The 15,778-nt window shown below is 36.5% G+C and overlaps 2 protein-coding genes across 2 annotated transcripts in view; one reads left to right on the top strand and one right to left on the bottom strand.

Moving 5' to 3' along the window:
* The first annotated feature begins 3,585 nt into the window (after nt 1–3,585).
* On the top strand, nt 3,586–10,679 carry rexo4 (REX4 homolog, 3'-5' exonuclease). The gene is made up of 8 exons (XM_079836025.1): nt 3,586–4,132; nt 4,383–4,684; nt 6,397–6,549; nt 6,631–6,824; nt 8,172–8,260; nt 8,451–8,525; nt 8,617–8,691; nt 9,519–10,679. The coding sequence occupies exons 1-8, from the start codon at nt 3,911–3,913 to the stop codon at nt 9,654–9,656; spliced, it is 1,248 nt and encodes a 415-aa protein (XP_079692151.1). The 5' UTR covers nt 3,586–3,910; the 3' UTR covers nt 9,657–10,679.
* Nucleotides 10,680–11,314: 635 nt separating this feature from the next.
* The window catches only part of cacfd1 (calcium channel flower domain containing 1), a 12,085-nt gene continuing 7,621 nt past the window's right edge, over nt 11,315–15,778 (bottom strand). The window contains exon 5 of the mRNA XM_079835023.1: nt 11,315–14,840. Within this exon, the coding sequence (XP_079691149.1) occupies nt 14,750–14,840 (91 nt within the window). The 3' untranslated portion in view covers nt 11,315–14,749. The remainder of the gene's footprint in view (nt 14,841–15,778) is intronic.

The raw sequence follows: 15,778 nt of genomic DNA, 5'->3' as shown, positions 1-15,778 counted from the left end.
AGCCTCGGTCTGCCCATCACTACCCGTCAGATTAGGCTTGTTTGAGATGCGCCTCGCCTCGCCTGAAGTTCAGCCGAGACTAGGCGGCTGCAGTGAGGGGAGGAGTGAAAAAAGTGCAGGCAAGCCGGACAGTTCTCTCTTCTCGTAGTGGATCCGACACCTGCGAGATCAAAGGCAGATATCGCGGGATTCACACTCGTGCGCTTTGTTGCTGATAAACTGGATGTAATTTAAGTTCTGTTACTTTTATATGAAAATAAATATTATGAACAAGACACCCAAAGTTTTTGTTATTTATTTCCATTCGAAAGACGTGTTTATCAATAATTTTTACTTTAATTAGGCCTACATAGGCTACATGTTTTTATATATTTTTATAAATATGACAACAATCACATAACCCACAGAGAGATTGCCTTTGTTAGAGAGTTTGGGAATATTCACACATAAAAACATGATCTCCGAGTTTTAAAATCAAACATTTAAAAAAAAGAACCATACATCACTAGCCTGGTTAAAACCAGACCATTCTCAGTAGTAACTGAGTTATGGTCTGGCAAAGGTTAGGCTTGTTTGAGATGAGCAAAATCTGCGCAGAGACCGTGTAAAGTGTGCTAATCTGGGTATGTTTTTGCTAATTATAATGTCATCATGACTTCTCATTTGTGAGTAAAGTTCAACAGAGAAGCAGTTTATTCAAAATGAAACTATTCTCATGATTTAGCTACTTTTATCTTTGATATAAATGTGCAAATTGATGTATGGATGGACTGGATTAGCTGCTAAATGTCATTAAAATGTAAACATTTGAATTATGGTAAGCTTTTGTAGAATAGGACTAAAACATTTCATTGAGAATACTGCAGATTTTCCACATGGCCACTGTGTTAATTTGCATCCTCATTCAGTGCATCATGTGGTCAAATTGTTTCTCAAAATTTTTTATTTTTTTTTTGGTCTCCAAAAATATGGTACATTTTGTAAACTAATATTGGACAATAAGGACTGGGAATGTTTCCTGTTAATATGGAGAGAGAGAGAAAAGTTAGGATTTAATAAAGACTCATGGGCCTGGTTTAACAGACAGGTCTTAAGCCAGGATATCCAGGCAGGATAAACCAGATGAAATATAAACTGCAGATATTTGGAATAAAAGTCCGCTGGAGAGAGCGTTCTCTGAGAAAAGGAAATGATCATCCAAGGATTGGATTATTTAAGAACATATTCAAAGGAGTGATACTGATTCAGTAAAGACTGTTTTTAGCTTAAAAGTAAATCACTGTAATAATGATAGTGTAATGTAGTATGACAAATATTACTTTTTTTATTATTAAAAATCCATTGAAATGAACAGTACATTTGAAAACGGTTGTAAATCAAGTGTACATGGGATATACTCCAATCTGAGGAAGTAACAAAAGCTTTATTCTATAGGCCTACAAGAATATGATCAGAGAAGAAGAAGAAAAAAAACGTACAGATTATAAAAACAAACAGAAAATATTTTGCTTGGGAACATAAATTGACTTTAACATGAAAAAAAACTTATATATATATATATATATATATATATACACACACACACACGACATAAGAACAGTGACTTAATCCAATAACAACAACAAAAATTCACAGCTACAAACAGGTAACAGATCCTTAGTCTGATTATTTACACTATATTAGCAAAAGTTTTGGGGCGTCTGCCTTTACCTGCACATGAACTTTAATAACATCCCATTCTTAATCCGTAGGGTTTCATGTGGAGTTGGCCCCGCCTTTGCAGATATAACCGCTTCAGCTCTTCTGGGAAGGCTTTCCACAAGGTTTAGGAGTGTGTTTATGGGAATTTTTGACCATTCGTCTAGAAGCACATTTGTGAGGTCAGGCACTGATGTTGGACGAGATGTCTCTGCACTAATTCATCCCAAAGGTGTTTGATCGGGTTGAGTTCAGGACTCTGTGCAGGCCAGTCAAGTTCCTCCACACCAAACTCGCTCATACATGTCTTTATGGACCGACGCTTTGTGCACTGGTGCGCAGTCATGTTGGTACAAAATGAGGCCGTCACCAAACTCTTCCCACAAGGTTGGGAGCATGAAATTGTCCAAAATGTCTTGGTATGCTGAAGCATTAAGAGTTCCTTTCACTGGAACTAAGGGGCCAAGCCCAACCCCTGAAAAACAACCCCAGACCATAATCCCCCCTCCACCAAACTTTACACTTGGCACAATGCGGTCAGGCAAGCACCGTTCTCCTGGAAACCGCCAAACCCAGACTCGTCCATCGGATTGCCAGACAGAGAAGCGTGATTGGTCACTCCGGAGAACACGTCTCCACTGCCCTAGACTAGTCAGTATCTGTAAAGACGAGTGTCTTCAACAGTTCTGGAAAACCAAAAGATGAAGCTCTTGATGATCTAATGTTATAAAACTTTTTTGAACATTGAGGTGGTTTTGTAATATTCATGTGAGAAACTTGAACTCTTCTGTTTGAAGCCGGACAGTCTGTGTTTAGTCACTAAATATTCACCTACTGATCTGCCTGTATTGACACCACATTAGAATTGAACTGAGCTGTGCCATGACATCACTGTTGTCTCCAGAGCGTCTGTCCAACCGAATCAAATTTTGTTGCATTATTTTCCTGTTATCACTGTAAAGCTGCTTTAAAACAATCTGTAAAAAAACACTATATAAATAAAGGTGACTTTAGAGATTCAGAAAAACATGCTCTTCACAAATTTCAGCCAATCAGTGGAGTTCTTCTTAGGCAGGAAAATGATACTGGTAGAATAATACCTTGCAAAACAAACATTGTAATACACAGTATGGAATATATCTCGGTAGTGTAAACTCGGACATACACTACCGGCCAAAAGTTTGGAAACAATTTTTTTTTATGTCTCTTAATCTCACCAAGGCTGCATTTATTTGATTCAAAATACAATAAAAACAGTCATGCTGTGAAATATTATTACAATTCAAATTAACCGGTTTCTGTTGTAATACTGTAGTGGACACCAGGACTTAAATCAGGCATTTTGGAGACACAACAAGTGAATATGTAAAGAAATTACATATCAATATTCCTATGAAATATCAGATATTATTATGAAAATGTAGCCAATTATTACTCCCATTATTACAGTTTATTTTCATTACATGTTTCACCAAGAACACATTAATATGCAAATTAGATGCAGTGTATAGATACATTGTATTGAATGGGAAAATGGTATATATAAGTATGGTATATATATATAAACCTTAATGTTTCCAAACTTTTGACCAGTTGTGTATATGTAGGCCTGTATATATTTATTTCTTGAGAATTCAACTAGAACGGCTTCTCTGCTTATTACAATAAGATTTATATAAATCATGTGTTTATAATGAATAAAATATCAATTCTGCCAAACCACAGGCTTTTAAATAAGACTTTTCTTTTCAAAAATCTCTGGACAGCTTTTTTCCTCACACAAACATCAAAATGACTTTTTAATTTCAAAGCTTGAAAACATAATTCAACATTGAAGATGTACGTATATCCGGGACGGAACGTTTATCCGCGTTCAGTTCCTGCACGGACTGTATATTGCTGTAGCACACGGGACAGAAAGTTCCATCAGCATGGTTGTCTCATGGTACAGTTTTAGGTAGTTCTTAAGGTTAAATTTGCTTTCACCGCTTTTAAGGTAATATATTTCTGAAAAGTGATATATTTAAAATATTTGCTATTTTTACTATGCATGTCGTAGGTCTGCGTTAGCACTAGAATGCTACGAAATAACATGTAAACAGCTGGTGAAATTAATTAATGCCAGTAATTTCGTGCTCAATGTAATAATAACAGAAAAGCTGAACAACACCTTAGTGTTTTATTACTCGGGGTACATAGATAAAACCTAAAAATGTCTAAAGTTAAGCTGAATAAACATGCTGAAAGTGTTCAGACTAATGGTCAACCAGAGCATACTAAGAAGAAAAAGAAACCTGATAAGAAAAAGGCTTTCTTCTTCCACACGAAACCAACAGTACAGAAGAAAAAAACAAAACCAAAAACTGTGAAGCCAAACATTATGCCCCCCACAGAAGTTCATGAGTATTCCTGCAACTGGAAGAACTTACTGCAGGTAAGAGGATTTTTTTACCATGGTAAAATTACATTGAATTCCTGTATAATATGCACGAGCAATTCTGAATGAGACATGCATCTTATGTCAGCTGTTTTTCCTACTGGTGTGTGTGTGTGTGTGTGTGTGTGTGTGTGTGTGTGTGTGTGTGTGTGTGTGTGTGTGTGTGTGTGTGTGTGTGTGTGTGTGTGTGTGTGTGTGTGTGTGTGTGTGTGTGTGTGTGTGTGTGTGTGTGTGTGTGTGTGTGTAGACTCTCGCTGCAAATCCTGAAAAGAAGGGTGAAGGCACAAAACAGACGAAAGATGCAAACATTAAAGGAAAGCAGCTTCAGAAGACACAGTCTAAAGACGTATCTCGTAAACCGGATAAAGTCTTCAAAAAACCCACACAGACTGTCAAACCGGCTTCTGAGAAAGATGGAGACCAACAGAATGGAAAAGACCCAGCTGGACACAAACAATTCAAAGCTGAGAAGAGGAAAAGAAAGGACGAAAAAGAGAAACCAATGAGCAAAAAGAAGAAAGTCGAGGAAGTGGAAAAGAAACCCGCAGAGTATGTGTGCATTTTAAACAAAAGTAACAATAGTCACTTTATTGTATTGCCTTTTTTCCTATCGTATATTGGTAGCACTTTATTTCACAGTCCTTACAATAACTAGCTACTAAACCTAAACTTAACCCATTTAGTTACCTTATATTAACCAGTATTGTTTAATACAATTTACCTATTTTTAATATAATACCTATTTTTTAGGTAAGTACACGTACTGTAAAATAAAGTGCAACCCATATATTTTAGCAATTAGATATCATTCGAAAGATTAAACACTCACATTTTGAAATTGGCCATTGCGTTACCATGAAACTTGCCATGTTTCACATTTTACAAGATCTAATGCACTTTTTTTAATAAAATCATTTTATAATCTTGGCAAAACACACAATGTTGGAAATGTCTGGGACTCAGAGTTCCTTATTTTGGTTTTGTGATAGAAGTAATGTGACAGAAATGCATTCATTTGTCACAGGAGAACACATTAAAAAAAATTGTGAAATGTGCCTATTTTTGGTATAGCAATTTTTGTGATATCAACTTTAAAATTTTAAATGTGCCTTTGATTTTTATAACAATTTTAGAGTCCAAATTGTTTTGTAGAACATATATTTGTATGAAATATAGGTGTTTAGTACAGTACATTTGCTTGACAGTAAACTTAAAGGGATAGTTCACCCAAAAATTTTAATTAGCCCATGATTTACTCCCCCTCAAGCCATCCTAGGTGTATATGACATTCTTCTTTCAGACGAACACCATCAGAGTAATATAAAAAAAAATCCAGGCTCTTCCAAGCTTTATAATGGCAGTGAATGTTGCTCTGTTTTTGAAGTCCAAAAAAGTGCATCTATCCATCATATAACTGCTCCACACGGCTCCGGGGGTTAATAAAGGCCATCTGAAGCGAAGCGTTTGTGAAAATATCCATATTTAAAACTTTATAAAGTAAAATTTCTAACCTCCGGCAGACCGTCTTCTGTATTCAACGTGTGGAAAAACTGTAACGCCTCTCGCAGTTCAAAATTCTTACGCTACATCTGATGAGCGTAACTAGTATGCAATATCGTCAGACGTAGCGTAAGAATAAGCGTCTGAAAGAAGAATGGCATGTATACCTAGAATGGCTTAAGGGTGAGTAAATCATGGGCTAATTTTCATTTTTGGGTGAACTATCCCTTTAAACTATGCTTTCAAAGTGTCTTCTTTAAAAAGAGACCAACCTTAGGGTTAGTTCACCCAAAAATGATCCCATAATTTACTCACCCTCAAGCCATCCAAGGTGTATATGACACTTCTTTCAGACGAACACAATCAGAGTTAGATTAAAAATATTCTGGCTCTTTCAAGCTTTATAATGGGAGTGAATGGAGCCTGAGTTTTTGATAGTGATGGGAGAAACAAATCAATTGAACCAATTGCGTTGCAAAATGATGTACTGGGCAACAAACTCATAACTGCCATTATAGAGCCAGGATTTTTTTTTTTAACATTACTCCAATTGTGTTCATCAGAAAGAATAAAGTCATATACACCTAGGATGGCTTGAGGGAGAGTAATTTTAATTTGGGTGAACTATCCCTTTAAGTCTTGTGTTCCAAAGCATTCATGAATTATAGCCATTTAAGTTAATTGCATTTTCATGTCTAGGCTGAAAAAGGGGTTAATTCTGCTTCATATGACTGTCCTCTTAACACTGCGTTTCCTCTTAGGTCTGATATCTGGTTTGAGGACGTGGACCCTGATGACATCGAGTCCACCTTGGGGACCGAGGCCGCAGACATCGTACGAAAGCGAAGCGGAATTCTGAAGTACAATGCCAAAGTTACGGAGAAAGCGCTCGTGAAAGAGCATGCGTTTGAGGGGTGAGCGAACGCCTGCAGCGGTGTGTGTAGTTCTTGCTGGCAGGAAGTGATGTCAACTAATCTCTGCTGTTGGGATTTCAGATTGACCCGTGCAGTTGCTATGGACTGTGAGATGGTGGGGGTCGGATGTGACGGGGAGGACAGCATTCTGGCACGAGTCTCGATCGTCAACCACTTTGGGAAATGCATCTACGATAAATACGTCAAACCCACGGAAAAGGTTACGGACTACCGGACGGCCGTTAGCGGGATCAGACCGGCAGACATCGAAAAGGGTTAGTATCTCTTCTAATAGAAATAACTGCATGCATTTTCTCAATTGCATTTAAATAGCTTTTTGTATGGGATAAGAATGGATTAATAGAATTGAGAGAGCAATTTTTATATTTGTATAATTTTTTATATCTGGCAATTTTGGATTTTTTTTAACAGTTCTGGCTCTATCACAATTCTGAATTTAAGTATCGCAATTCTGTTAATCTCACAATTGAATCTTTTTTCTCAGAATTGCGAGTTTATAATGCAATTCTGACTGTTTCTCATAATTCTGAGATTATATCACTAGATATTAAGACAACATCTCGCAAGTTTGACTTTTTTTTTATTTTTATTTTTTTATATGTAGTTAACTTATATTAACCAGTACTTTTTTTAGGTAAGTACACATACTGTAAAATAAAGTGCAACCCATATATTTGAGCAATTAGATATCATTCGAAAGATTAAACGCTCAAATTTTGAAATTGGCCATTGCGTTACCATGGAAACTTGTCATGTTTCACATTTTACAAGATATAATGCTCTTTTTTTCAATCAAATAATTTTATAATCTTGACAAAACACACAATGGTGGAAAGGTCTGGGACTCAAAGTTCCTTATTTTGGTTTTGTGATAGAAATAATATTGTGAAAGAAAGGCATTCATTTGTCACAGGAGAACACATTAAAACAATTCTGTGAAATGTGCCTATTTTTGGTATAGCGCCTAAAGAAAATCAAAATTTGAGATATCAACTTTAAAATTTTAAATGTGCCTTTGATTTTTATAACAATTTTAGAGCCCATATTGTTTTGTAGAATATATATTTTGTAAAATATAGGTGTTTAGTACAGTAAATTTGCTTGACAGTAAACTTAAAGGGTCAGTTCACCCAAAAATGAAAATTAGTCCACGATTTACTCCCCCTCAAGCCATCCTAGGTGTATATGACTTTCTTCTTTCAAACGAGATTTTAAGTCAACATCTCGCAAGTTTGATTTTTCTGAATTTATATCTAGAAATTGTGGGTAAATCTCAAAATTCTAAAAAGCTTTTCGTGATCCAGACAGAGCCTTTCGTCCATAAAATTAGGCAGGTCACCAGCTGATTTCTGAATTCTGCATTTAATATCAATATGTAATATTGATGATAAATCATGAATCTGCTAGTCTTTATTTAATGCATTTTGTGAATGCAATAAGTCATTTTCTGCATTAATATAAATATGAATTGGAATGTGCCAAAACATTTCTTTAACAAAATTATGCATTTTGTGATACAGACCGATATCCTTTGATCTACAAAATTAGGCTTCAATATGTTTGAGATTATTGTTGTTTTGATGGTTCTTTGTGATTGACAGGTGAGGACATCAAGACAGTCCAGGAGGATGTGGCTCAGATTCTGGAGGGAAGAATTTTAGTGGGACACGCCATTCACAATGACTTAAAGGTACAGTACACACAACAGAACGGCTGCTTTGACAAGCTCTTAAAAGCACCATAAAACTAATCCATACACCTTTGGCTATATAACCGCATATTGGTTTAAAACAGCATGACGTGAATAAATAATATTTTCGGGTGAGCTATTCCTTTAACCAATGTGAGATTTATTTGAAACTCCTTTGTCTTGTGTATAGATTTTGTTGTTGGGTCATCCCAAGAAAATGATCAGAGACACACAGAAATACAAACCATTTAGGGAGAGAGTAAAGGTATGAATAAATATATATACTATGTTAAATCAAATTACTGACTTGAAGTTATGCTCAATTTGAATGTCTCCCCTCTTGTCCTCTCCTTCAGTCTGCACGTCCTGCATTGCGGGTTTTATGCAAAGAGATTCTCAATGTTCAAGTCCAGCAGGGCGAACACTCATCCGTAAGTCTCTTCTCCATTATTACAAATTACATGACTTGACGTTTTCACATATATCATTTAAGTTAAGGAATTAAAGTCAATTTAGGCCATCACAAGCACATCCGTTCACAAGTTTGGGGTCGGTAAGATTTTTAAATGTTTTTGAAAAAGTCTCTTCTGCTCACCAAGGCTGTGTTTATTTGATCAAAAATACAGTAAAACAGTAATAATCTAAAATAACTGAATACATGTTAAAATGTAATTTATTCCAGTGATCAAAGCTGAATTTTCAGCATCATACTCCAGTCTTCAGTGTCACATGATCCTTCAGAAATCATTCTGATATGAGGATTTGCTGCTCAAGAAACATTTATTATTATCAGTGATGAAAACAGTTGTTGCTTTATATTTTTGCGGAAATCGTGATACATTTCTTTCTTGCACCTTTTGATGAACAGCAAGTTCAAAAGAACAGCATTTATTTGAAATGGAAATCTTTTGTCATTGATAAATGTCTCTACTGTCACTTTTGATCAATTTAATGCTTCCTTGCTGAATAAACATATTAATTTAGTTTTAAATAGGAAAAATATCGAAACTCTTTGGTCATTTTTTGGAGCGAGATGCTAACGGTCTAATCAGATTCAATGATCTATGCTAAGCTATGCTAAAAGTGTTACCGCTAGACCAGGAGATCGACTGAATGGATTCGAAAACGGTAAAACTCAACTGTTTAACTCTAGTGGAGTTGGAAAATGAGCCTATTTTTAAGGTACAGCTGGACTCGATGTGTTTTTGAACCCTGCTGTATATGTCCTGTTGGCTGAACTCTGTTGTGTGTGTCACAGGTTCAGGACGCTCAGGCCACCATGAGGTTGTACACTATGGTGAAGAAGCAGTGGGAGGCGGAGCTTAAATCCATGCGGGTGGGTCATTATCAGAAGTGTCCACGAAAACCCAAAGCTCCTAAAAACCAGAGCAAATGAACTCGGATCCGCCAATAAAAACTCTTCACAGTCGTTGCAAAGCACCGCAGACTGAAACTGCAGGGAACTACTTTAGTGACATGGATTGTTCTGGAGTAACACAATCTCTTCAGTTATGTAATAATTAAATATTTAATTAACTGTCTCTTGATTTCAAGTCAAATGTCTTATTTGAGGAATGAGAAGGTCAAACTGTTCAGATTATCAGGTTCTACGTGTTCCTTTACTGTCAAGCTCTTTTTTATACCAAGTAATTTAGTTTTCCATTCTGTATAAAAAAACTATTAAAGACCCACAACTGGATGTGTTGATGTATTTGAAAACATTTTTGAATATACCTATTATAGTGACATTAAACTTGCTGATAGTATGATAGTCTTTCAATTAATAGTTACACTGGGAGTCAAAAGTTTGGAATAATTACGTTTTTTAAATGTTTTGAAAGAAGTTGAAAATACAGAAAAAACGGTAACATTGTGAAATATTACAATTTAAAATAACTGGTTTCTATGTGAATATTCCTGTGATGTAAAGCTGAATTTTGAGCATTATTACTCTAGTCTTCAGTGTCACATGATCCTTCAGAAATCATTCTGATATGATTTGCTGCTCAGTTATTGGTACTTGGTTATAAATAATCATTCTTATTATCAATTTTGATGTTTAATATTTATGTTAGTGTATCATGGTTTCCACAAATGTTACCAGTGTTGGGGAAAGTTACTTTTAAAAGTAATGCATTGCAGTATTGGGTTACTCCTAACTAATTGCGTAATGTGTTACATTACTTTTGCGTTACATTTTCTCACCTGGGCTTGGCTTGCTTTGTTACAAAAAATTTATATTTTAGGCAAATGTAAAGACCCTTTCACACCAAAAGAGAAATTAATAAGCCTCAGGCTGAAGGAAATGCAAATTCACGAGTGTACAGTAGAGGGCGCCGCTCAAACAAACCTTTCAGATGTGCTGCCATTCTGGAGAAAGTTCAACACTTCAGCAATAAAAACAAAACAATGAAACGCCATTTATAAGTTTGCTTATTAGTATGGTTGAATTGGATCATCAAATGTCTTTGGTTAATTAAGTGAGATTATATACATAAAGTATATTTGTGTTAATTAAGATTAATTGCAGATTTGCATATTTTCATTTCACGATTTTTTATTAATTTTGAAGAATACTAAATCTGTTCTGTGCAAGTGAAATGTGCAAATGTATGCTCACGATAAGTCTAGAACTACAATAATCATCATGTTCAACGCCACTGCACTTGTGCAACATTGGGACACGAGACCTGTCAGGCAGTAAATGGGAAAGCAAAATAACTGAAAAAAAAAGCAGATATTTTGTTGTAAATTTAAAATTAATGCGCTACAGTACTCGTTACTTTGGGGGGAAAAAAGAAATCCCACAACGTAACTTGCGTCACTTGTGATGTGTTACACTGAATAGTAAGCATCATAACATTTTGATGGTTTCCTCAACATTCATAATAAGATGAGCCGTAAAACAGCAAATAATTACTCGTCAAATAAATGCAGCCTTATTCAGCAAAATATACCTCTTTCAATCTTTTTCACCCCGTGTAAATTGCAATAGTTAAATCATACTTTAGATCTAGGAAGTTAGCAACTCTTACATAGAAACAACAAGCAAGCGAGGAGCTCAAAGACAAGTCTTTATTTAGCTTGTGAGGAAAAACAGAAAAAAAAGCCTGTTAATCTCAGACCTTTTGTACACATCATTGGAAAGTCAATCGGTTACACATCACTGATCCAACACAAATACACATAGGGACAAGATCACCGCTAAACAGCTATTAACAAATTCAAGTTTAGGTTGTGCGGAACAAGTTTGGTATTTCAAAATATCTTCCCTTCTTTCAGTCAGTAGTGTTGTGTTTGTCAGGTCACACACACAAGCATTTAGTTATGGATATTGTGACCATCACATCTTTAGGAAACTGCTTTCAATATCATAGTGACTTATTATAAACTCCTCTACAGATGGAATAAGGCTATTGGAGGGATCGTACACCAAAGTTAGTGATAATGGTGCGTTCAAGACAAGTCCTTCTAGGAAGTTCATACATAAAACGTTAAGTATTGTGGTATTCCACCATGTTTCTCCCTGACATGCCCCCAAACTCGTAAACTCTGGGCTCAAAGAAAATCCCGACCTTCGTTCGACTCTTTCTGACACAACTTGAACGCACGTATCTAGCTAGACGTGAGGTTTGAGCTGGTTTGTGTGCTGGTGGAGATTGAACTATTTTACAAGTCTCAGCGGTGTTATTAAAAATCATTTTACCTGCTAAACACTCATGCAAAATGCTGTCTTTTTAAACCTTGAAAATCTGTCAAACATCACCAGTTATAAGGGTGAATCTCACAAACACGCTCGGGTCACATTTCACCAGAAAAAAATAAAAAATAAAATAAAAATTCTGCATTGTTGTGACAATGACAATTTAGAAAATTCTCATTACATATGCCAAAAAATATTACATTGAGTTGTATAATTCCTGATGTTCTTAATGCAATTCTAAATTATATAAATGTATTTTAAATAAACAAATGTGCTTAAAGGTATATTGTACAAAATAATGAGTAAATGCATCGTCGATCCTTCGTCCAAAACATGTTTTTGTCACTCTGATTCATTGTGGTAAGATTGTGTACATGCGTCACTCAATATATCCGTAAATAGAGAAAAGGCTATTTTGACGCATGTATGGTGTGAGAAAAACCCCCCCAAACAAACAAGAGGAGAAACGAAAAGAATGAGACTGAACTCGTAATAAAACAAGAATCAACATTGACTTGGCTTTTCGGAGATGGTGAGAACTGAGGGATTTGAAATGTCGTAAAAGCAACGCGGAGATGCTGTTTTTATTACTCAAACGGTGAGCAAGACGTTTTATTGATTAATTGCCATATGTAGCTCTCTATCAGAGTTCATTGTTAAGCATTATCTATAGTGAAGGGTCATATTCATACGCTCTCGCGTCATCACGCAGAGCCCAAGCACAATCAAAACAATGTTCTTCCGCAAAATGCATGCAGTTTTGTTTGTTTTTTTACTGCTAGAGGGCCACAAGTTACATAGTGTACCTTTAATTGCCATGAAAATAATATATTGAAAACAAAAAGATTGGTGGGTGACATTCCCGATATATGTGCTTGACAGATTTAAGACAAAAGACCTGCATTTCTCTCACAATTGTGAGTTTATATCTCACAACAAAAAAAATGTCTGAATTGTCGCAATTAACTTTTTTTTTTTTGTTTAATTCCCTGGTGGAAACCTTAAGTAACAGCGTGAACACTAAGGTAAGTACAGGACATCTGACCTCCACATTATAGTCTTTTGTAACTTTGGCTTTCATACCAGCGGTCAGTGTTAAGACTGGCTCAGAAACAAGCAAACAACACGACATCACAGCACCAACAAACTGAATCGTTTCTAAATCTGGAAGAGAAGCCCTTCTTCAGTGCAGCAACAGACAGACGGCTTTAGAGGGAAGTTAATTCTGAACACGGAACGTAAACCGTTTGAAAAGCATCGCATCCTTCAGAACTACACACACACACACAAGCTTTTATAGGAAACAACCGGAAAGACACTTATTCACTAAATATGAAATAAAGAAAGTGACAGCGAGATTTTAGAGCAGCGAGTGTAGCAAAATTACATTCCACCATTTCTTTCGAACACCAAACATGCTGCAGCAAAGGATTCTGGGTAAAGGCCAGTTAGCAGAGGCAGACAAAAGTGCTAGTTTGTATCCCTGCGGTGCCGTAAAAACATTTTCTTACACATTAAAAGTTTGTTTGCTCTTTTAAAGGTGCAGTGTGTAATATTTATAAGGATCTTTTGACATAAACGCAATATAATACACATAACTATGTTTTCAGTGGTGTATAAAGACCTTACATTTATGTTTTTATTACCTTAGAATGAGCCATTTCCATCTATATGAACCGCGAGTCACCTTACAATGAAATCGCCATTTTGCGCCTCCATGTTTCTACAGTAGCCAGCTAGCTACTCTCTGCTGTCTCAGACAACATTTGTCCTGTGTCAGCCACCGTAGCTTCTCTATGTGCTTTGAAAGGGAGGGGTGAGTGGTGGACGGTTGCAATTCACAACCTCACCACTAGATGCTGCTAAAATGTACACACTGCACCTTTAAAGGATTAGGGGCCATTCACACAGAGCACATTTTTAGCAGGTAAAAGCGAGACGCAGGCTAGTGAAGTGGGAAAAACGCAAAAGAAGCGAGTGTAACAGTTAAACACGTCCGTCTAGCACGTGTTTACGTAGAAAAACAATGGAAAAGTAGCCCAGTGGAATGTAAAAATGCATTGTGTGTGAACCGGCCCTTATCTGTCCTTTTTATCACCTACGGAACAAAGAATTCTGGGGAGGGGGAGAATTCCCAATGGCCAAAGTTCCAATTCCCTGATTCCAATCCCGCTGGTGTTGAGCTGATTTGATACGAGAGCTGAAGTTAATGCATTCATTTGGTAAATAAAATGTAAATTACAATATGTTGGTTTTTAGAAAGTCAGTTAAAAATAAATTAAATGCATTTAATTTGTGTGCGAATGAAAAAATTCACTTAACTCATTTTATTAAATAAATCCTACTAAAACAAACCAGAGAACGATTTCCACTGAACGACTCGTCAAAGGTTAGCTTAAATAAATCCCAACAAATCGTGAAACACCTCAGTCAGGTAATGCATCTCATGTTAAAGGGATAGTTCACCCCAAAATTAAAATTCAGTCATCATTTGCCCACCCTTTATTTGTTCCAAACCTGTACACTTAAGAAGATATTTGGATGAATGTTGGTAACCAGACAGTTGACAGTAGCCACTGACTTACATAGTAATTTTCTTTTCCTACTATGGAAGTAAATGGCTACCCATATTCTTCAAAACATATTCTTTTGTGTTCAACAAAAGAAAGAAACTCATACAGGTTTGGAACAAATTAAGGGTGACAGAATTTTCATTTTTGGGTGAACTATCCCTTTAAGAGAAAACGAGGGGGAAAGGACGCAATGAGGAGGTGAAGAGGAGAGATTCACGGCGCAGAATCATCTGTCGTTCCTGCCAGTTTCTCTTCGTCGCCCTGTTTTTGGTGCTGCAATCGAGCGTAGCTCACTGCGTCCCCTCTGAAAAATAGAAAGCGCACAAACTTCAATCATTACTTCAATAAAGGAAATAAATGCAAAATGTATTATGAAAAGTTACTCAGGCCCTTTTTACACCCGTTTACATGTGGTTGAAAAGCCGCCTGCTCTACGTCTACTGACCTAACGCGTAAATATTATGAGAAACGCGGGATTTTAACCTTGTCGGCTGGAGACCCGAGTTTGGTTTGAAGATGAAGACATACCAAGAACACTGTTCTCTCACCATTCCTGATTTCTAACACACACTTACAGCGTTCGGCTGGCCTTGTGGCTGTCAGAGCAGAAACGAAAGATGATGCTCTCTGTATGTTTTTCCCTTCGTCTCCGGTCACGTTCATATTGTAAATTGCGCAAGCTTATTTTATCCATTACATCAAAAGGCCCATTCATTTACCCACCCATAGACCCTCCCCTCAAATAAATCAGGACAGATGTGGTTGAAAGTGGACAAAAGAGACCAGGAGTAAACCCATCTTAAAGGGATAGTTCACCCAAAAGTGAAAATTAGCCCATTATTTACTCACCATCAAGCCATCCTAGGTGTATATGACTTTCGTCTTTCAGACGAACATAATCAGAGTTAGATTAAAAAATGTCCTGGCTCTTCCAAGCTTTATAATGGCAGTGAATGGCAGCCCAAAGTTTGAAGCCCAAAAAAAGTGCATCTATCCATTATAAAAGTACTCCACAAGGCTCTGGGGGGTTAATAAATGCCTTCTGAAGAGAATCGATGGGTTTGTGTAAGAAAAATATCCAAATTTAACACATTATAAAGTAAAATATCTAGCTTCCGACAGACCGCCGTCCGTATTCAACTTACAAAGAAAGCGTAATTAGCGCGACGATGACGTAAGCATTTTGAACTGCGAGAGGCGTTACACTCTTCGCAAGTTGAATACATGCTCAGCCAGAAGCTA

This window comes from Gobio gobio (genome assembly GCF_949357685.1).
Source record: "Gobio gobio genome assembly, chromosome: 14".
NCBI classification, from domain to species: domain Eukaryota; kingdom Metazoa; phylum Chordata; class Actinopteri; order Cypriniformes; family Gobionidae; genus Gobio; species Gobio gobio.
Note: the sequence above shows the minus strand (reverse complement) of the source record. Positions and strands in the feature narration are given on the sequence as shown.